General features: G+C 46.1%; 2 protein-coding genes and 1 long non-coding RNA gene across 27 annotated transcripts in view; 2 read left to right on the forward strand and 1 right to left on the reverse strand.

Moving 5' to 3' along the window:
- Positions 1 to 6,334, forward strand: RFX5 (regulatory factor X5). Of its 2 annotated transcripts, XM_070607049.1 has the most exons (10): positions 1 to 115; positions 561 to 689; positions 940 to 973; positions 1,399 to 1,481; positions 1,742 to 1,861; positions 2,046 to 2,165; positions 2,306 to 2,387; positions 2,694 to 2,895; positions 3,135 to 3,235; positions 3,386 to 6,334. In XM_070607049.1, the coding sequence occupies exons 1-10, from the start codon at positions 69 to 71 to the stop codon at positions 4,346 to 4,348; spliced, it is 1,881 nt and encodes a 626-aa protein (XP_070463150.1). In that variant the 5' UTR covers positions 1 to 68; the 3' UTR covers positions 4,349 to 6,334. The 2 variants fall into 2 exon arrangements, with proteins under 2 accessions (XP_070463150.1, XP_008513217.2); XM_008514995.2 differs by lacking the exon at positions 1 to 115 and having other exon boundaries at positions 567 to 689.
- LOC139081429 (uncharacterized) lies at positions 689 to 12,181 on the reverse strand. Of its 3 annotated transcripts, none has more exons than XR_011536525.1 (4): positions 12,041 to 12,181; positions 11,332 to 11,528; positions 9,817 to 9,948; positions 689 to 870 (listed from the first exon to the last, which is right to left on the reverse strand). It is a non-coding gene; the product is annotated as an uncharacterized lncRNA (long non-coding RNA). The 3 variants fall into 3 exon arrangements; XR_011536524.1 differs by lacking the exon at positions 689 to 870 and adding an exon at positions 8,951 to 9,157; XR_011536526.1 differs by lacking the exon at positions 689 to 870 and adding an exon at positions 8,956 to 9,170.
- PI4KB (phosphatidylinositol 4-kinase beta) overlaps positions 11,657 to 21,341 on the forward strand; it is a 26,579-nt gene continuing 16,894 nt past the window's right edge. For 2 of the 22 annotated variants that reach the window (XM_070607030.1, XM_070607036.1), the window contains exons 1-3: positions 12,043 to 12,408; positions 13,314 to 13,510; positions 19,374 to 20,310. In XM_070607030.1, the coding sequence (XP_070463131.1) occupies positions 13,506 to 13,510; positions 19,374 to 20,310 (942 nt within the window). In that variant the 5' untranslated portion in view covers positions 12,043 to 12,408; positions 13,314 to 13,505. Of the gene's footprint in view, positions 12,409 to 13,313; positions 13,511 to 15,457; positions 15,687 to 15,911; positions 16,050 to 19,373; positions 20,311 to 21,341 lie in introns of all 22 variants that reach the window. The other 20 variants (XM_070607033.1, XM_070607042.1, XM_008515007.2 and 17 more) reach the window with 19 other exon arrangements.

The following is a 21,341-nucleotide window of genomic DNA, read 5'->3' on the forward strand; positions in this document are numbered from 1 at the left end:
GGGAGATGACGTAGGGGCCGGCGGCGTGGGGAAGGGAGCAGCGGGGGAAGCCATGGCGAGATTAAGTAATGAGAATTTGGGCCCAGTTTTTTCCAAGCCTGGAAGGGCAGAATATGTTCGTATCCTTTCTGACTTCCCAGGAGAATTCAGTGGTGAGGAGTATATTAGAAAATTAGAGAACTTTGTTTTGTGGTGGTTATTGTTGTTTGTGACGGGGAGGAGGGCAGTATGGGGTCAGAGGCAGAAATGAAAATTTCTTTCTAACGTGGATTCCCAATCCCCCTATCTCTTCCTTTACAGTTTTCCACATTTAGGAGACTGCAGAAAGGTGGGGCAGATAGAATGGAGATGGCAAAGCTCTTTGGGGGTATATATGGGCCTGGAGAAGTAATGGAATAATTTCTAATTTTTGGAGAAGGCAAGTGGTGAGAAAAAGACCACTCGGGAAATTCGGAGGCTTTCCTTCTGTTGCTCTTTCTGGGTAGAGAGATGAGGAATGCCCTGGGGCCTCCAAGGGAAAGGATGTTAAATCTTCCTGTCTTGCCTCCTCTCAACTCTAGCCCTCATGCCGGGATGGCAGAAGATGAACCTGATGCTAAGAGCCCGAAGACTGGGGGAAGGGCCTCCTCAGGTAGTGCAGAGGCGGGGGAACCTACCACCCTTCTTCAGAGGCTCCGCGGTACCATCTCGTAAGTATTCACCACCACCTCCAAATCTTGTTCCAGACCCGGGTAGAGATCCCTGTAGCACTTCACTTCCTCTGTAGATGAACAGCCTCTCCCCAAACAAGTACATCTGACCAGGGGGAGAGTCTTCATCATGGTAGCGGTTCTTGAGCACCTGTTAGGCATTTCAGTCCTCTTCTGCTGCCTAGCAATCAGACACAGGGAAGGGGAAAAATCTTGAGTATGACTCCCAGTTTTCTCCTCTTCTCCACAGCAAGGCCGTGCAGAACAAAGTAGAGGGAATCTTGGTAAGTATTTTGGGGAAGAGGGCAACAGAGAGATGGAATTGGTGGAGGATGGGGATGCTAAGGATATAGGTCAATGAAAGTTTTATGTGGGAGAGGCAGTGTTGTCTACACTATCAGGAGATAACGGGCTTTGCAACTTGCTACCAATTTGACCTTGAGCATCTCACTTCATCTCTCTGTGACCTCTTGTGTAGATGCCCAGGAGAAATAAAATCAGAGCTGATCCCCTCCGCTGCCCCTCTCACTGTGGTAGCCCATAAGGGCTCCTCAGAGCACAGTGAGCACCAGCCTCAAATCATTTCTAAGGTCCTTTTTCAGTCTGACAGGCTCTAAGTCAGCAAGACTTTTGGTAAGGGTCAGAGGGTCCTACCTTGGGTCCTTCTTGGCCTTATTATTTCTCCTGCCTCTGTTCCTCCCTACCCCAGCAAGATGTACAGAAATTCTCAGACAACGACAAGCTCTATCTCTACCTTCAGCTCCCCTCAGGGCCGAGTACTGGAGACAAAAGGTAGGTTTGGTGCTAGAGTTTCAGATGTCAAAGGTGCTGATTCTTAAAGGCTCACTGGGAAGGAGTAGGGGAATAGGACGAATACTCATAATGGCTGTCCTTGATCAAGAAGAAAAGTCCCTGTTCTGCCTTGGTTTACCAGGGAAAGGTAGGTTCTGGGTGGACTGATTTGGTCCAGTGCTACTGAAGTGGTACTCTGGATAGAACCAGGACAACTGTTGGGATCTTAGTCATGCTTGTCCCTTTCTCTTCTCTTGCAGCTCAGAGCCAAGTACACTCAGCAATGAGGAATACATGTATGCCTATAGGTGGATCCGCAACCACCTAGAGGAGCATACTGACACCTGTCTGCCAAAGCAAAGCGTTTATGATGCCTATCGGTGGGTGGATAGGGAGTAGGTGGGTGGGTTGGTGGGCATAGGACTACCCCCTCATCCCTAAAGAGCTCCCCACCTTGAGAGAGCCTGATTTCTTGAAGGGTTTCCCAAACTTGATCCCCAGGGACCCTCTGAACCCACCCATGGCCTCCTTCTCTGAATATTTTCCCACTCTGCCCCTACTCAGGAAGTACTGTGAGAGCCTTGCCTGTTGCCGCCCACTCAGCACAGCCAACTTTGGCAAAATCATCAGAGAGATCTTCCCCGACATCAAGGCCCGAAGGCTTGGTGGCCGGGGCCAGTCCAAGTATCCTTGACTGGAGAGGTTGGGGCTGGGAGACCTGGGGAGGAAACTTTAGGAAGTAGAGAGCCAGGAGTGGAAATGGCCGAACCTTCCAAAGGGGCTTGGAGATCCCCATGTGTTGACCACTCCTTAACTTGCATCAGATATTGCTACAGTGGCATACGAAGAAAGACTTTGGTATCTATGCCACCCTTGCCTGGACTTGACCTAAAGGGCTCTGAGAGTGTAAGTAACAACCTTCTGATTGCACTCTTCTCTCCTAGGTAGAAGTCAGAGGTCTTTGGGTCATGTTTTGAGGGCTGATACAGCCTAAGTCATTCTGCACATAGCTTCTGGGTATATCAGATATACCCTTCTGCCTACTCTATGGCTGAGGCAGAGAATGAAGAGAATTTGTGGGTTTCTGGGATGGGATGGTAGAAGCAACTCCCATTCCCCAGTCTAAACTTACTATGGTCAACACTGGTGTCCAGGAGGGGACAAGGGTCCTTAAGTTTGGAGTGTGATTGGGCATGTCCTTCCCCACTGCAGCCAGAAATGGGCCCAGAAGTAACCCCAGCACCTCGGGATGAACTGGTCGAGGCAGCCTGTGCCCTCACTTGTGACTGGGCAGAGCGAATCCTGAAACGGTCCTTCAGTTCCATCGTTGAGGTCGCCCGCTTCCTGCTACAGCAGCATCTCATTTCTGCCCGATCTGCACATGCACATGTGCTCAAGGCCGTGGGGCTTGCTGGTGGGTGGACCCTCTCTTATGTCCTGAGAAACCCTACCAGCCACTTTCATCTTCAGAGGCCCTCCCACATATTAGGATAGAAACACCTTGGATTTGCCTTCTATTCCCAGAGACCCTTCTAGGACATGCCTTAGACTACCTTCTTTCACCTGCCTCTACCAGTCAATCAGAATCGCCTCACTCCTCCATTCTCTTTCCTCCTCACCCTCACCTTATTACCTTTTCTGGCACCTCTGCAGAAGAGGACGAACATGCCCCTCGAGAACGGTCATCTAAATCCAAGAATGGTGTAGAGAACCTAGAGGGTGGAGCCCATAAGAAACCAGAGAGAATGGCCCAGGTAAGGAGTTGATGCCCCGACCTTGGTGCCCTAGGCTGGGGGCTTAGTGTACCCTTCCCCCAGTGGGCCTTGCACTTTTTCACCGTCTAGACCTGTGTTTCCTCCAGTGTCCAGTCTTCCCACTTACTGTGTTCCTCTCTTTACTTTTAGCCTCCTAAGGAGCTGGAACCCCGGGCTGGGGCTGGCCCCCCAACACGCGGAGAGCGGAAGAAGGGTGTAGTGGAGAGCCCAGCCCCAGCAGCCAATAACCCGCAGGTTAATGCCCTGGTGGCCCGGCTGCCTCCGCTTCTGCCCCGGGCCCCTCGCTCGCTCATTCCACCAATCCGAGTCTCTCCACCCATCCTGGCCCCCAGGCTTTCTTCAAGCGCTCTGAAAGTGGCTACGCTGCCTCTGCCCAGTAGGGCTGGGGGACCCCAGGCAGCGGTGCCCATCATTAATATGATCTTACCAACTGTTCCTGCTCTGGCTGGGCCAGCTCCACCTGCAGGGCTCACTCAGCCACGGGGCACAGAGAATAGGGAGGTAGGCATAGGTGGTGACCCAGGACCTCATGACAAGGGTGTCAAGAGGACAGCTGAAGTACCTGTGAATGAGGCCAGTGGGCATGACCCACCAGCTAAAGCAGCAAAGCAGGATATAGAGGATACAGGAAGTGATGGCAAAAGAAAACGGGGGCGCCCCCGAAAAAAATCATGTGGAAGTAAAGAAAGGAATTCTACCCCTGACAAGTCAGCAGCTGCCATGGACTCTGCCCAGTCCTCAAGGTTACCACGGGAAACATGGGCCTCTGGAGGGTCAGCTGGAGGGTCAGAGAGGCCAGGGCCAATGGGAGAGGCTGAGAAAGGGATGGTGCTTGCCCAAGGTCAGGAAGTCGGTGCTGTTTCCAGAGGAGGAAGGGGCCCCAGTTCCCGGCATGCCAAAGAAGCAGAAGATAAAATTCCTCTTGTCACCCCAAAAGTGAGTGTCATCAAGGGCAGAAGCCAAAAAGAGGCTCTTCATTTGGTAAAGGGAGAGTTAGACACTGCAGCACAGGGTAATAAAGACTTAAAGGGGCATGTGCTTCAAAGTTCCTTATCCCATGAGCGGAAAGACCCCAAAGCAACACCCCCATGATGGGAATGTGGGGAAGTGTTTATATGCATATGTTAACTCTACCTGTCCGCCTGGTAGAGGCCCTTCTCTGCACTTGCTTCTCATTTGGCTCTTCTTTTCCAAAGAGAATTCATGCTCTTCTGTATAGACAGCTGAGGCACCCTGTCTTACTCAGTGCCTGGTTCCTGCCTCTGACCTTTCCAGCTCAATACCCTTGGCTTTAGAGTCACTAATAAATCTGTAGTGACCATTTTACCTGGACCCCTGTGCTATCCTGTGAGAAGATAGGGATGGAATAAGTATGATGAATGTATAGGTTAGGAATCTTTTGGTTTTAAGTCATAGAAAACCTAATTCAAACGGGCTTAAAAATAAAGATTTATTGGCTCATGTAACTGGAAAGTCCAGCGGTAGTACTGGCTCCAGTAAAGCTGATCCAGTGGCTCAGTATGTCTCTAAATACCTGAGTGGCTTTTTCCCGCTACTCTACCTTCTGTAGTTTCATCTTAAGCCTGGGCCACCTCATGGCTGCCAGCGCTCCTAGTATTACATTTCCTCATTTATGTCCAACCAGAAAGAGAGAGCATCTTTGTGCCGGGGATCCTAGCAAAAACCCTAAGATTTACTCTGATTAGGCCAGCCTGGGTCACATGTCCACCCCTAACCAATCACTGCGGCCAGGGGCTGGTAAATGCTAATTTGCTTAGTCTACATCAAGGACTGCACTTGTGGAAAAAAGGGCGGGGTCAGCCTCCCTTAGAATCACATCCATCCCCAAATGGAAACTGGGGGAGGTGGGGGGAGGGGAGTTCTTGCCAAGGCAGCTAACACCTGCCACTACTATGAAGCACATGTGGTTTTAGCTTGCTAGGTTGAGATTAGCTATACCTGTTTCCTTTTTTCCTCATAGTCTTGCATTTTCCTTACTGCAACTGTAAGTTCTTTCCTCTCATTCTAGTCTCAGAAGGAATGAGAGGGAAGTCACTCTACTTTGGGGAATATCTCTTTAGTCTCATCTAGATGACAGTCTAAATTTTTTCACCTATAGTTCAGAGATGGAGCTCTTTCCTTTTCCTGTTTTCTGAATTTTAGTTTCTTCCTGATTCCTGCTTCCTTATCCCCCACCCTACTGTCACTTTCACCGAGTGAAAGATTTACTTCCTAGTCATTTTATTAAATTCACTCTGGATCCACCAGGTGTCAGTTTCTTGTCATACATGTGTCAGGACTTAGCCAGGATTGTGGGGTGTAGGCTGGTATACAGAAGGAGGTGGCTCTGCATGTCAGGGAGCACCAGTGGGGAGGGAGTCCAGACCCTCCAGGTGTATCCTTGGGGACAGCAGTAAGCCAACCAATATTTATTGAGGACCTACTTTGTTTTCTGCATAAGGTAGCTTCTGTCAGGGAATCTTGGTTCTTCCCAAGAAATACAGATTTTCTTTCAGGGAGACTTCATGCATTTGTTCATTTCTTTCCACCACAGCAGATTTTTAAAAATTATAATATGTAATATTTGATATCTATAAAGAATATATTTAAATGAATAAATTATGAAGCACCGTAATTAAATGAGTATCATTGACCCATCACCCAATTTACCCATAAAAACATTAGAAATACCATTGAATTTCTTGTGTTCCTCCCCTATCCTATCTCCCTGCCTTTCCCTAGAGGTAACTGCTGTCCTTAATTTTGTGTTTATTAACTAACTGCTATATATGTGTATTTAATCATAAATGTATATATCTTTTAAAAATGTTCAGTTTTGCTTTTTAGCTTTACAAAAATTTTATACTCTGTTAGTGCCCTGCAGTTTGCTTTTTTTCACTTCACGTTATTTCTAAGATTCATCCATGTTGTAGATAGCTATGATTCGTTCACCTTCAATTGTATAATATTCCACCAAATGTATAAACTACAAGTTATTTATACATTCACCTATCAGTGGACATTTGGGTTCTTTCCAGTTTTTTGCTATTACAACAATGCTTCTATGAACTTCTTGTACATGTCAGTGCCTTTGTTTTTAGTAAGATATCTAAAAAGACTCCTACGATGGTCCCTGTGGTCTGTACGCTCTCTGAGGTGGGACTGTCCCCTCCTGTCTTATTCTCTGGAAGAGTTTACATCAGATTGAAATGAAATGTCCCTTGAAAGTTTGGTAAAACTCACCTGTTAGGCCATCTGAGCCTAGCATTTCTTTGTGGGAAAAATTTTAGCTATTGATCCAATTTCTTTAATAATCATAGACTATTTGGGCTTTCTATTTCTACTTGAGTCAATTTAGGTAAAATGTTTTTCTAGGATTTTGTGCATTCCGTGTCTTTTTTTTTTTTTTAATGAAATTTCTATTTTCCTTTTTGCCTCTGCTCTCTGGGTAGTCATGACCTCCTTTACATTTCTATTGTTTACTTGTGCCTGCCCTTTTTTCCCCTTGATCAGTTGCACCAGAAATTTATTATTTCACTTGTCTGTCTTTAGCTACTACTTTGTGCTTTTTGATCCTCTCCCTTATGTAGTTGTTTTCCATTTCATTAATTACGGATCTTATCTATAGTATTTCCTTTCTTCTGCTTTCTTTAGATTTAATTTTATGTTCTTTTCTAACATCTTAATTTTGACACTTATCTAATTAATTTTCAAGGTGTCTTTTTTTCTATTGTAAGTTTTTAAGGACATGCTTTTCCACATTCCCCAAGTTTTTCTGTTGTAAAGTACTTATTATTTAGTTCTAGGAATATTTAGACTATTATTACCTTTATGACCTTTTTTGATTCATGACTTATAAAAGTTTTATGAATTTCCAAATGTCTGGATATTTAAAATTTTACCTTTTTGATACTGATTTTCAGTTTAATCATTTGTGCTCAAAGAATGTGGTCTCCATGATACCAATTCTTTGAAATTTGTTGAGATTATCTTAGATTCTGTAACTTATCTTAGAGGTCTAAATCTGTTTTGTTGTTTTCTGCTGACTCTTGCCCATGGTAGCCTGCTTCCTTGTATATTTTTTATTTTTGACTTTTGAGCTCATATTTTGTTAAACTTAATCTATGGGAATCTAGAGGGCCTAAGTTGGGGGTACCTTCCTCGAGAAAGGATTTGCATTTGCTTCTGCCAGCAGCCAAAGGTGCTCCTGGCCTGGGACCATGTTAGCCCCTTCAAGAGTCCTGGGGTTGAATTCAGAAGCCCTGGGTTTTCTCCCCTTCCTTGGCTAGGCCCAAAGTTTAGTTTCTGTTCACAATACTGATATTGGCGTTTGTCCCCAAGGCAGACCTGCTTCTCCTTCAACATGTTGCTCATTCTTCATATAGATTTCAGCTTAATGTTATTTTTTCTTCCTTTACTTATTTTTCTTACTTTCTAATGAGCCCAGCAATATGCTAAACATTATGTTAATTTATCCAGGATCAAGTTGTATTTTACGGGGTGAGCCCTTTCTCTTATCCATGCTGCCAGAAGTAGGAGTCCATTACTGTGGTTTTGATATTTTCTTTGTTTTTTAAGTGCTAGGCACTTGTTAGAAGTTAGTTGACTTAGGCTTTGTTTTCAAGTCAATAATGATCACAGCACAGTGTGAGTTATGTTAGCAGTAAGCACAGAGAACTGTGGGAGCCCAGAGGAAGAGCGTATAGGTCAGATAGGGTTCAGGGATGCCTTCCCAGTAAAGGTGAGTAGGAGTTAGCTGGATAAGTCTAACTTATAAAGCAAGGACAGAATAACAAAAGGCTTACAGTAAAAAACAAAATCATACTCATTTTACTGCATAAGAGCTGTAAATTCAGAGAGATCACTTTGGGCTAAGTAATTTGGGAAGGTTTCATGGAAAAGGTAGGCTTTAGTTAAGCCTTTAAGGTAAGTAGAGCTTGGATAGATGAAAAAGAGGGCATTCCAGGAAAAGCAGGGGTTTGGGGATGTGGGATGTGAAAGACTTGTCTGGCAGAAGGGATGTGTATGAACAATAGTGAGAAATAAAGTAAAAGAAGAATATACAACCATTATGGTTATCTATTGATTGAATAAATGAATGAATGAAAGGTATGCAGTTTGCATTAGAGAATGGAGGAACTGGAATCAAAAGGAACCAGCCAGGCAGCTTTTGCCCTTATCCATGTGGGAGGAGATGAGGAACTGGACCAGGCTGCTGACATAGTAGAGGTGATAACGCATATGGGAAAATAAACCACTGGTGATAGAATCGATAGAAGCATCAAGGAAATATTGTCCCCACCACGACTGGCTCTGGGGATGTACCCATTCACTGTGGGAGACCAGGCCACTGGATGATTTTGAGATTTGCCTGAATGTTATGGGGTTTTTAAGTAGCCTATTTTAAAATTTTACCCTATTTTAAAAATCTAACGTGAAACAAGTTACCCTTTTGTAGTTCAGGCAATCTTCAATTCATGAGATGAAGGGCTAAACTAAGATGCAGGGACTCCCTACTCCTTCCTCTGCCATTCCTCTTTCTCGTCAGTACCCTGTTCCCCAGTCCCATTACCTTTCCCCCCATGTTGTCTTTTTTCATTTCATAAATTAAGCCCTATCATAAGTTAAAGATAATTTATAATTTACTAAAACTTGAAATAATCTTTTGCTATTAAACCAAGAGAAACTCACATGTCTAGTCTATGACCCCAAATAAATAACTTTGTTTATTTTTTGTGGATAACAATCAACTTTCTTTAGAAATCAAAGCAGTTGCCACATTTACTCACATACTGAACAGGGGAGTTAATGCCATATATTTGTCTTAGTGTTTTGTCTCATGTATGGTTCCTCAGTAGGCCTACTTCCATCTTTGTCTAGGATCATCCTGCTGGCTCCATCCTATGAGATAAAGCTAAGCATAACAGATATATAATGCAGAATTTCTTAAGAAATGTTCATGAGGAGGCATTTGTTTACTGGAAAGAGCATAACTTCATTCCAAATCTTAGCTTTACCACTTGCCATATGATTTTGAACATTTATTTAGTCCAGTTTTTTCCAACTGTAGATTGCAACCCATTAGTGAGTTGTAAGACTGATTTAGCAGGATGTAAAACAGTATGTTTAAAAAGTGAAATAAGGGGCTGGCCCCATGGCACAGTGGGCCATGTTAAGTTTGGCATGCTGCACTTCGGTGGCCCAGGTTCATGGGTTTGGATCCCAGGTGTAGACCTACACCACTTGTCACTCATCCTGTGGTGGTGACCCACATGTAAAGTGGCGAAGGATTGGCACAGATGTTAGCTAAGGGCTAATTTTCCTCAAGCAAAAAAAGAGGAAGATAGGCAACAGAGACATTAGCTCAGGGCTAATCTTCCTCAGGAAAAAAAAAATGAAATAGAATAAAAAATATCAGAGTGCATTACACATGGTAAGTATTGTTTCGTGAAACTTTTATTTCAGCGAAGACATATCTCTGTGTTCTTCAGTGGTCATGATATAAAATGTATATCTTACTGTGGGTTAAAGGAAAACAATTTTGAAAAACAATGACTTACCCATTCTGAAGCTCAGTTTCCATAAAACGGGATAAAATCTCTTTCGCAGGTTGTAATGAGGAATAAATGAGGCATTTGTACTCATACACAGTAGGGGCTCGAGGCACAATTGCTAGCTTCTTTTTCTTTTCTCTGAAAAAAAGCCCATAGTAACTATGGTTCAGGGAAAAAAATCACTCTAATTTCTTTAACCACAAAAGTGGTTAAAATATAACAGGAGCTGGGGCCAGCCCCGAGGCCTAGTGGTTAAGTTGGCATGTTCTGCTTCAGCAGCCCAGGTTCAGTTCCTGGGCATGGACCTACACCGCTCATTGGCAGCCATGCTGTGGCAGGGACCCACATACAAAATAGAGGAACATTGGCACAGATGTTAGCTAAGGGATAATCTTCCTCAAGCAAAAAGAGGAAGATTGGCAAGAGGATGTTAACTCATTGCCAATCTTCCTCACTGAAAAAAAAAAAGGGGGGGGCCGTCACATCTCTTTACAATGTTTCAAAAAGCTGGTCTTACGGCCCTTTGCAACCCTACCCCTTGAGGGGCTGGATGTGTGACATTTTAAACTCTAGGCTAAAGCAGGGTCATCACCTCTTGATAGTTGCCTGACAGCTGATTGGGAGCTGGCCAAGAGCTGCTGGGCCTGACAGGTGGACTGGTGATTCCCCACTCCAGACCAGTGGTGACAAATTTAAACTATCTTTGGCACTCTGGGCTTCTTTCTCTGCTCATGTTTCATTACTGTACTCCTGCTTTAACGTAGCTTATCAGCTTGCCCTCTTGTGATTTGAGCAAATTCCCATTTCTATTCTTCAACATACATACAATTTTTTAGCCTTCAGAAATCTTTCCCCTCTTTTTTGTTCTGCTGGATCATATTTTTGAGAAACCTCCCATCATTCATTCACCATATACTGAGTGGCTAGGCCTTCTGCATTAATTAACCATACTCCCGTATGTTCCTTCAGCAATTAGGTACCCCATTTGTTTTACTTTTGTACATATTGCATGTTTTACATAGATATTTTCAAGCTATTACTCTTTATTCTGCCTCCCAATTAAACACAGAAGCACCTCTTTTCTTTCATCATCTATCCTATATTATTGTCCCAATAATAGTAATAGAGTACTATGGTAGTAATCTCTCCTCTCTTTAAATCCTCACAAAACCCCCGGAAAGTGTTAATATTCCTGGATCCACTTTGAAGACATAGAAACTGAGGTTCAAACAGGTGAAATCAGTCATCCCAAATCAAACAGCCTTTAAGTGGCAGGGAAGGTGGCATCCAAGATCTGGGCCCAAATAACTAGCCTCAATGTAGAATATTAAGTAAGGCCCATGAGGGTTGGAACTAAGGTTCTGAGGGAGAGGGCTCCCAATCAATAATGCTAACAGACAAGTACACGAAACCCATAAGAGAGATCCGTGAACAGGGTGTGTTTTTGCTTATTTGTTTAGTTTTATATGGTTTTGTTGGGAGGAGGGGTTGTGCCCTCCAAGCCTTTGTCATTTCACTCACCTCTCCCAACCTGGCTCTGTCCACCCCCTCCCCGGAGAGATCGATGTCCCGGAGGCTGGAGGCCAAATGCTGCCCAGACAGGTGGTGACCTCGGAGGCAGAACCGCGGCCTCGAGTCGCGCCGCTAACGGCGAAAGATTGACGCGGTTGGACCACGCCATTCCCGGAGAGGGAAGGGGCGTTAATCTTGGCATCGTCCTTAAAGATGAATAGGAAAAGATACTGAGGGTGACTATCTTCCCCGCCCGCTCTCTCTCTTTCTCCTCTCCCCGCTGGGCCTCCAGCGTCCATCCCACGGCCTGTTTACTAGCGGAGTCGTGTGGAACAGGGGAGAGGAAAAAGCCACTGACTGCAATTATAACTGGGTTGCTAACTCAAAGGGGCTCATTTACATATAATTTGCATGTTCGTGTACTTAGGGAAGTCCGCAGTATGTCTGTGCTTCTCCTCTAACACGACACCCACGCGCGCCTGCCCTCCTGCCGCTCTCTACTCTAGGACGGGAGCCCCCGCCCCTTATCCAGCAAATTTTACTTCCCTGTCGGCTTCCTTAGCCTCTCAAACGCTCTCTCTTAGGTCCGCCTCCAAAGATTAGCCCCTCCTCCTACCCGTAGGCTCCTCCCTTCGTCCTCTCCTCCCTCCCCAGCTTCCAAATCCCTCTTCCCCGCCCCCTTTTCTATTTCTGAACAGGCATGTTCCAGGCAGCTCACCCGACTCCTTAGATTACTATGGGATCTGTAGGGTCCTGAGCGTCGGAGAAGCCGGAAAGCATATCCCAAGAAGGAGGGCTTGGCTTCGGAAGAAGGATCGAGCCCTGCTGGGGATTTTTTTTCGGTCTTGCTTGTGCAGAGGGAGGAAGAGGAGGTTTTGCGGCCCAGTCGAACTTGAGGCAGCGCGAAGGACCCTTCAGGCGGCGCCGAGGGCAGCCCCGCAGCCGGGGCCTGGTGCAGCCGCCGCGGCCGCTGTCAGGGAAGCGCAGGCGGCCAATGGAACCCGGGAGTCGCTGCTGCTGCTGAGGCGGCGGTGTCGGCAGCCCGACCCCGACCGCCCGCACCCCCTCCGCAGGGGTCCCCCGGAGGTAAGTGACTCCTACCGGGTGCGGCCTGCTTTCCCTATGCGTGGGGGGGTCCCTCTCCCACCCTGTCCCGCACAGCTGACCCCCGCCCCCACGCCTGTGTTCGACTACAAAACTGCCCTCCCGGTGGCAGCTGCACCCCGGGTTCCTTCTCCACCCTTTCCTCTCAAGCCTGGGGTCCTCTGCTTTTTGGCTTCCTCTTCTGTTTAGCTCCGCCCTCTGCCCCGGGGATTCCCCCCTCCCTCCCTTCTATCCCTGCTGCCTCGGTCCCGAATTATCTTAAGTCATGAACTCTTTCCCCATCAGGACGCCTTTGATAATGTCCATCCTCGTTTGTCCTTCCTCGTCGTGTGTGCTCCTGCCCCAAACCTTTCCCCTGGCCTCCGCCTTTATCCCCTTTCCTCTTTTGCCCCTTTCCTCCCCTGTCTCTGTGCAACCCCAGGACTGGGTTCCCATTTCCCTGAGCTAAGGATCGTAGCCCTCTCTTCCTTTGCTGCTTGTGATTCCATTACCTCACTGTCACCCACCCACCCTGCTCCTGGCTTCCAAGAATTGCCTATTCCCCGCCCCTTAAGGGATCTCAGGCCCTCCTCATCATTTCCAGAGTACTGTTTGCATTCTACTTTGACCTTAATCCTTACGCTTTTTCTCAGGAGTGCTTTGTGATCCCTGTAACTTTCTTTAGCTTCCCTTTCCCCTTCCTCAATCCCCCCACCTCTGTAGATTTGTTCCTGTAGAATAGAGAAGGTCTGACAGTGTCCCTTCCCATTAAAGATTTCCAACTTTGACACCTTCTCCCTCGAGTTTCAAGGATTTTGCTGATCCTTGTGACACTTGGTTCTGTTTTCCCTTATGGCCTTTATGTGTTCTCTGTCACACTCTTTGTCTCCACATGTGACTTATTTCAGGATCAGCTAAACCTTGAACTAAGAAGAAAATGTGTTGGGAGGAGGGGGAGCCTCAGCTGTCTCAGGCTTTTCTGGACAGAGGGTGTTTCTGAAGGATGGAGTGAGTTTTGAAGGAATCCCTATCAGATTACACTTTGTTGACTACTGAGAATCAGCCACTACGAAGGATGAACAGGCCTTCATGAGGACTGAATGAGGTTGTGAGAAATTTTGTTTTGGATTATTTAATTTTGGGCTTGGCTTAAAGGGCTCACAGAATAGAGTGTCTTCCCACCCCTGTCCAGAACCAAGAGGAATCAGTTTACTGTCTGTGGCTTACTAGAATAGTTTTGGTTGATTCCATAAGAGCTTAGGCCTGGTATGGGGTTGAAGGTTAACTGGAAAAAGGAACATGAGACAATGGAAAGAGCTTGTACATTCAGAATCAGGACTCCTAGGTTCAGCATGCAACTTCTTCACTTGACTTCCAGAGTGACCTTTTTGGGAAAACTCTATAGGCATCAGTGTAGTAATAGGGTAATAGCAGAATGTGGGTTAGGGGAAAATTAGACTTGGTTTATTTGTTTACAAAACTTTTGGGATTCTTCAGACAAAAGGTATTTATTAGTAGTGGTTTAGTTGTCCTGAGAATTTTCCTTCATCTTAGTCTCTCTGTTGGGTCTTTCTAGTCTGCAACCATGGGAGTAAGTCAGTTTGAGAGACAAGCTCCAGGCCTGCTTCTCTCATCTGCCTTGCTTTTTTCCCCGACTGCATTAAGTTGCTGAGCACCTGTGCTGTTCCTCTTGTACTTGATCCACAACTCCAGATTCTGGGTGGAAATGAGGTTTGTGGAAAAGCCATTTGGTGAAGCTGGCTAGAAAAGAGAACTTGGAGTGAGTTGGGACTTAGGAAACTAGTTGCTCCCTTTATGCCATGTCTCTCTCGGCCTGCAATAGAGAAGAATGCACGTGAAGTTCCATTCACCTTCTGGCTCTAGGCCTGTTTGAAAGTAATCGTGCCACCTCATCGCACTTGTCCCTTGTCTCCTTCATTGTTAGCCAGAATGCAGTCAACTCATAAGCCCCCTTTTTAGGAGCAGCTTCACTCCTTGGAAGCATTCCCAAAGAGAAATCATATTTTCCCTAGTTTCCCTGCTTCCTTCTCAGAGCTGAGACCACACTGCATGAGAACGTGTTTGCTGAACACCATCCAAAGCAGCAAATTGGGATTCTTTGATTTGGGGAAGAAGTTTGGGAGGAACCTTTCAGTAATTGGCATGAGACAAGAGAGGGCCTAGTCCAAGTGCATTTGGGGCTTACGGCAGGGAGGAACAGTTCAGAGAGAGGAGGTGAGCATACAGGTTGCTTTCTTTGCCACCTGTCTGTTTCAGCAGGGGCTTCCAGAGCTGGCTTGGGCTGTCTGGCCGGAATCTGCTTATACCAGCTCCATGGCCCTGCACAGAGTTCTCAGCCTGATTCAATCTTGACTTAACTATCCTGAGACCACTGCCCTCCCTACCTCCTGCTCGTAGCTTAAGAATGCCCTCCCCCCTGATGCCAACCCGCCTTGGGGCCTTGGGTAAGCATTACCTGGTTCCTAGGAGGGCTTGAGCCTGCTTGACAGCTCGGTCCTGTGTTTCTACAAAGAAAAAGTAGTACTCCATCTCCATCTTTATCATTGAGATCAAGGGGAAAGATGAGCTGAGACCTCCTTAAAGAAAGGTTTGAGTTAGACCTTAAGACTTGGGGAGGAGCTTCTCAACAGCAGAGCAGGCAGCCTAGGGTGATGTAGAGTCTCTTTTGAAGAGCAACTCCTTTTTAAAAATCATTATTAAAGGCATATGTACTTGGTAAACAAATCCAATGATACTTAAGAGTTTATGATGAAAATCAACGGTCCTATTCCTACTCCTTTAGAGGTAACCTCTTAATTATCTCAGTGTTTGTTTCTGAAGGTTATCGCTATAGCTTTAGATAAAATGCTTGTGCCTCTATTACCTGATGTATCAATTGTTACAAAAGAGGATTTAGCTTTAGAAGATTTACACCTCTTGTATATATAATTATGTTATTTTTATTTCTACTGGAAACCTTAAATAACATATTTGGACCTCCCTTTCTCTTGCATTAATTTTTAACAGTCTCTCTTAACTGCCCACCTTGTAGGATGAAGATAACTGGCTCCACTACCCTTTTTTCCAACTTACATGATCTATCTGAAAGGGATCTTTTAAAAGGAGGAGGAAAATTGAGCTCGCCTGTCTGCTTGAAGGCAGAGCACTAAATCAGATGCTCTCTTGAAGGCCATTCTGTGAAGATACAGGAACATACAAAAACATGAGGATTGGTCTGAACCAATCCATATTTATCTAGTCTGTGGAAAAAGATTCGAAGGGTATGGTGATTAACTGGGTGAGGGGATTGAATTGGGGCTCTTTACTGTTCTGTCCTAGCAGAGACCAATCTAGTAAGTTCTTTAATGGAGGCCTCTAGAGGGTTGTTTGCGTAGAATCTTTTGAGGTGATGAGAAGCGGGAAGCCAGATTGAGTCCTCTGCAGACATTTACTTAAATGCTCAGTCACAGAGAATACATGCATCTAACTCTCTCTGTCCTCTGCAGCCACTGCTCTGCTCTGCTGTGCCCTGAACACCCCCCTGATGCTCAGATGAGGAGCCCCTACGTTGCCCAGACACAAGCTGTGGAGCCCGGTTAGCTGTCAGTGTGCCCCCACTCCACCCGTTTCTTAGAAGCCAGCTGGTAGGCTGGGGCAGGGGACCCCTCTTCATTTCCCTTCCAGTCTCACTAGAAGGTCAGTTTAGGCTCCACAGTTCACACTGGGAGTTGTCTGAATGTCATTGAGAGCCATAGGTGTCATTTGATAAAGGTTTGGATTTTCTTCTCTCTCTTTTTTCTTATTTCTTATTCTCTGACTTACAAGGGGAAGGATGGTGAATATAGGACCTGTTCCTCCTTTTTTTTTTTCTGCTTTCTAGTCCTTTCACTTTATTTGAAGGGTTACTTATCAAAGCTATATTTTCTTTGCATTTTAAAGTAAATGAATTGACGTTAAGGACCGTATCTGGATTTAGGTTTTGGAGAATCCTTTTCCTATTTCTTATTGTCTAAATTGCCAAAACAAGCTAAATTTCCTTCAGTACCTCCTTCTTGCCATGTCTTCCTTCAGATGCAGGCAGTCCCAGAGGCTCAGAGAGGCCAAGAGGGAGACCCAGCTGTAGTTTCTAGTGGCAGAGCTGCATATACAGGAGAGGAGTCTGGTTTTCCTGCACCTTTTGACATCGTTTGGTTCCTTGGGGAGTAAAGGCTGCCAAATGGGGGATCTCTTAGTGGAGAAGTCCCCTGAATACTGTGATGTGGGATTCCTAGCTGAGCCCTGGAATAAAAGAAATGATAGTGTCTTTACCTCCCTTCCTGGTGCTAGTAATAATCCCAGTTGTGATCACTTGGGGCAGGCATCTGCCACATTTCCTCATGAGGTCTGAAACGCTGAATGGGAGAAGGTCTGAACTTCATTTCCCTTGGAAGTTTTGAAAACTGGGCTTTTAAGAGCATTTGGTGTCTTGGAAGTCTCTGGAGTAGAGGAAAAAGGAAAGATGTGCCAAGCACAGAGAGGTTGAGAAAAAAAGAATTGGTTGTATAAAACAATTAAGGCAATCGTGTTAGTTTGTAAGTAGACCTAAAAGGTAGTGGTCCCCCTTGAATAAGAATGACCTTGTTGTGCAGAGTGCCCTACAAAGGTGTGGCAGGGAATGAGTAAAGCTTCCCTTTAATCCCATAGTTGCGAGTAGAGACAGATCCCTGTGCAACCCATGGTTGCAAGTAGAGACAGATCCACACAGGCAGCGATGCCGGTTCTACTGCTAGAGGGCACTGCCTAATTTGGGGAGAGAGCATAGTGAAAGAGTTGCCACCTTTTTTATTGACACCAAGCTCAAACTGCGTCAGGGAAATTAAATTCAGGCATGAACTTCTTGCTTGACAGAGTTGGGAGAAAGATAAACTGAAGTAGCCTTTTTTGGTAATCTCCGAGAACAAAAGAGTTTCCCATCTGTCTTTCTGCAAGACTTTAATGGTGACTGCTGGGAGGCCAGGAGCTAGACTCCATAATAATGGGCAGATCAGAGTAACCTTGACTATTTCAGAGGTGCAAGAAGAGGCACTGGAAGGGTGGCAGTGGAAAACAGGGCTTTCCAGAGTGACTGGAGAATCTGTATCTCAGGGCTCCTTCCCCCTACCCAAAGTATATGCAACTAGGTTCACTAGGGTCAAGGTGATGTCACTAATAGTTGGAAATTACCTGCCTTCCAGCTCTACAGTAGCTTCTGCCTTCCTCTTGCTCACATTCTTGAGTGTGTCTTACACTCCCTCGATTTGCATTTTTGTGAAGAGGCCTCTGAACCCGTTGCTAACTAGAGCCAGACTCTGGAGCTGGGTTGATCTGACATTAGCAGTGTGCCTCTCCCAGTCCTTTCTTTGAAATTTCCTCCTGTTCTGCACTGATTCTCCTGATCTGAATTTGGGGAGGCTGTGAAGAATCATTCTAGGAGGGCAGTAGCTTTCGTCAGCAGTGTCCTCTCACTGAATTTCCTTCTGAGAGTTCCTTCAGAGAGGGATTCTTAGTTTTGTGATTCCTGCTCCTCCCTGTTCTTTGGATGTTCTAGACCCATGAATTCCAAGCTGATTTCTTGTTGCCTTCTCACAGCCCCTCCAGTTCTTGCAGTTTATGTATGATAATGATGAAAGTAGTGTTGGGATAGGAGAGGGCTGTTGTCACTATTTCGGAAGATTTTCAAGTGAGCGTAACTGTAATTCACCTCCCTTATAAACAGTATATGCGTGTGTATGCACACACATGTACAGACACACTGTTTACCAACCTTTTAGGTGATTAAGATTCAACTAGCATTTATTGAGTACTACTATGTGCCAGGGACTGTGCTAGATCTTTTTACATACGTGAAGTTATTTATTCCACACAGCAACAATGAGAAGCAGGTATATTTTTCTCATTTTGCAGTTGAGGAAACTGAAACTGAGATGTGTGACTTGAATAAGCTTACACATCTCATAATGGCAGAGCCAGGATTTTGAACCCCAGCCCAACTGACTCCAAGTTCAGGAGTTGTTCCACTATACTCAGCTGCAACAGCACTGGAGAAAGAGGGAACAATGTCATGAAGTCAGACAAGCAGAGAAATGGCACAACTTCAGCAGGGTTGATGATGCTTGTTCAGAGCTGTTTCTTAAGTGAAGCCTAGCATGGTATTTGCTGGCCCTTATTCCTTGGGAACTTTGACTCTAAAAGGGAAGGTAAGAAAGTATCTATAGGGGCTGGCCCCGTGGCCGAGTGGTTAACTTCGCGCGCTCCGCTTCAGTGGCCCAGGGTTTCGCCAGTTCAGATCCTGGGCGCAGACATGGCACCGCTCGTCAGGCCACGTTGAGACGGCGTCCCACATGCCACAACTAGAAGGACCCACAACTAAAATATACAACTGTGTGCTGGGGGGATTCAGGGAGAAAAAAAGCAGGAAAAAAAATAAAAGGAAAGTATCTATAACTAGAAAGATACATCAAGGTGAGATGCTCAGGACCTGTATATGGAGTGTTATATGAGTAAGGAAATACAGTTTAAAGAGGAAAAGAAAAAGGATATTGGCGGGCATTTAAAGGAAGACCTGGGAAGAGCACAAGGATAGAAAAGAATGTGAAGAGTTAGGGACAAGGGAATAATTGCTTCCAGTCTACCTGAAGAATTTGCAAACCTATATAAACATAACACATATAAAGCAACATTTTGCAAATACAAGTTGAAAACAGAGGCTAAGCTGAGTAACTAAGTGCGAAAAGAATGAAGAGAAATGTAGTGACCAGAAGTAGAGGTAGTCAGGGAAGGCTTCCTAGGAGGAAATGACTTTTCATCTGATTTTGAAGGAGTCCAGGGAGACAAAAAGAGAGGAGGTGTCTGGGAAGGTTTCATGATGAAAGGAAGACGTGAGGATGCTGCAACTAACCAGTGTGTGTCTGTCTCCCTTTCTGTTCCTTTCCCCCTCCTTCCTCCTGTAGCTTGGAAGCTCGAAGTCTGGCTGTGGCCATGGGAGACACGGTAGTGGAGCCTGCTCTCCTGAAGCCAACTTCTGAGCCGACTCCTGGTCCACCAGGGAATAATGGGGGCTCCTTGCTAAGCGTCATCACGGAGGGGGTCGGGGAACTATCAGTGATTGACCCTGAGGTGGCCCAGAAGGCCTGCCAGGAGGTGCTGGAGAAAGTCAAGCTTTTGCGTGGAGGCGTGGCCATCTCTAGCAGAGGCACCCCACTGGAGTTGGTCAATGGGGATGGTGTGGACAGTGAGATCCGTTGCCTGGATGATCCACCTGCCCAGATAAGGGAGGAGGAAGATGAGATGGGGGCCTCTGTGGCCGCAGGCACAACCAAGGGAGCAAGAAGGCGGCGGCAGAACAACTCAGCCAAACAGTCTTGGCTGCTGAGGCTGTTTGAGTCAAAACTATTTGACATCTCCATGGCCATTTCATACCTGTATAACTCCAAGGAGCCTGGAGTGCAGGCCTACATCGGCAACCGGCTCTTCTGCTTTCGCAATGAGGACGTGGACTTCTATCTGCCCCAGCTGCTTAACATGTACATCCACATGGATGAGGACGTGGGTGATGCCATCAAGCCCTACATAGTCCACCGTTGCCGCCAGAGCATTAACTTTTCCCTCCAATGTGCCCTGTTGCTCGGGGCCTACTCTTCAGACATGCACATTTCCACTCAACGACACTCCCGTGGGACCAAGCTACGGAAGCTGATCCTCTCAGATGAGCTGAAGCCAGCTCACCGAAAGAGGGAGCTGCCCTCCTTGAGCCCCGCCCCTGATACAGGGCTGTCTCCCTCTAAAAGGACTCACCAGCGCTCTAAGTCAGATGCCACCGCCAGCATAAGTCTCAGCAGCAACCTGAAACGAACAGCCAGCAACCCTAAAGTGGAGAATGAGGATGAGGTAAAGTTCCTGGGAGGGACAGAGGGGCCAGTTGGCATGGAGACAGGATGTCTGACATAGGGTCACTTTATCCTTTTCTTTCCTTCCCTCTGTTTCATTTCACCGATAAAAGCATGGAATGTTAGAATGGAAAAAGCCCTTAGAATTCATGTATTCCAACTGCGTCATTTTACAAAGGAAGAACTTGGGGACCCAGAGAGATAAAGTGACTTGCCTCAGGTCATATAGCTAATAGCAAGGCTGATACTCCTGACTCTATCTGATGTTTTTTACTAAACTGCACTGCCATCCGTTAACTACTTACTTACTGAGAACTGTGGTAGACACCCTCCCCACCCTGACTTGAGTCCTGGAATATCTACCAGAACCTCTCAGAGCAACCGTGGGGAGGGAAAGGGACTATGGGTGTGAAGTTTGTGTGTGCTGGGCGAAGGGAGATGTTAAATAGAACCTCAGCTCCATTCTCCTGGCTACTCCTTCTCATAATCCCTCTCCCCAACTCCCTGAAGATCCTGCTTTTGTTGACGTAAAGGTAAAGTTCATTCCCTATCACGAGGCATCTGCAGAATGCCCTCCTGCCTGCCTTTCCTTGGGGGAAGGGATGTCCCTCTGGTATCTTTCCCATATCATTTGGGAGAAGTACAAAGAGAAGAGGAAAGCAATCTTAGTATAGAGTAAATCTCAGGCATACCTAGTGTCTAGACAAGGACCTGAAGGCTAAAAAGAAAAAGTTACAGCAGTAGTTGGGGCTATCTAATTTAGGATACAGAGCAGGGAGGAGATGAGCGTGTCACTAGGTTATACCCACCTGCCGTTCCACATCTGGAGAGATAGCAGGGAAAGTTGCCCAGTGGACAACCAAGTGTCGGTGATCTGGTGTCCCAGCCAGACCATGGTGCCCCAGTCTCCACCTCTGACTCACCACCAGCCCAGCTCCATCCTGGCTGCCAGCCCAGCCTAGGAAGGAAGGGTGAAAAGAATGAGGAATTTGCACTTGTTGGGAAATGCATATTAGCCATCGTGCTGGCATC

Source organism: Equus przewalskii, unplaced genomic scaffold, assembly GCF_037783145.1.
Source record: "Equus przewalskii isolate Varuska unplaced genomic scaffold, EquPr2 ChrUn-10, whole genome shotgun sequence".
In the NCBI taxonomy this organism is placed as follows: domain Eukaryota; kingdom Metazoa; phylum Chordata; class Mammalia; order Perissodactyla; family Equidae; genus Equus; species Equus przewalskii.

Excerpts from the sequence above, each read along its gene's own strand:
- RFX5 (XM_070607049.1), top strand. The coding sequence starts at position 69 with ATGAGAATTTGGGCCCAGTTTTTTCCAAGCCTGGAAGGGCAGAATAT. Across the intron at positions 116-560 it reads AGCCTGGAAGGGCAGAATAT|CCCTCATGCCGGGATGGCAG; the intron begins GTTCGTATCCTT and ends TCTCAACTCTAG. Across the intron at positions 2,388-2,693 it reads ACCTAAAGGGCTCTGAGAGT|CCAGAAATGGGCCCAGAAGT; the intron begins GTAAGTAACAAC and ends TCCCCACTGCAG.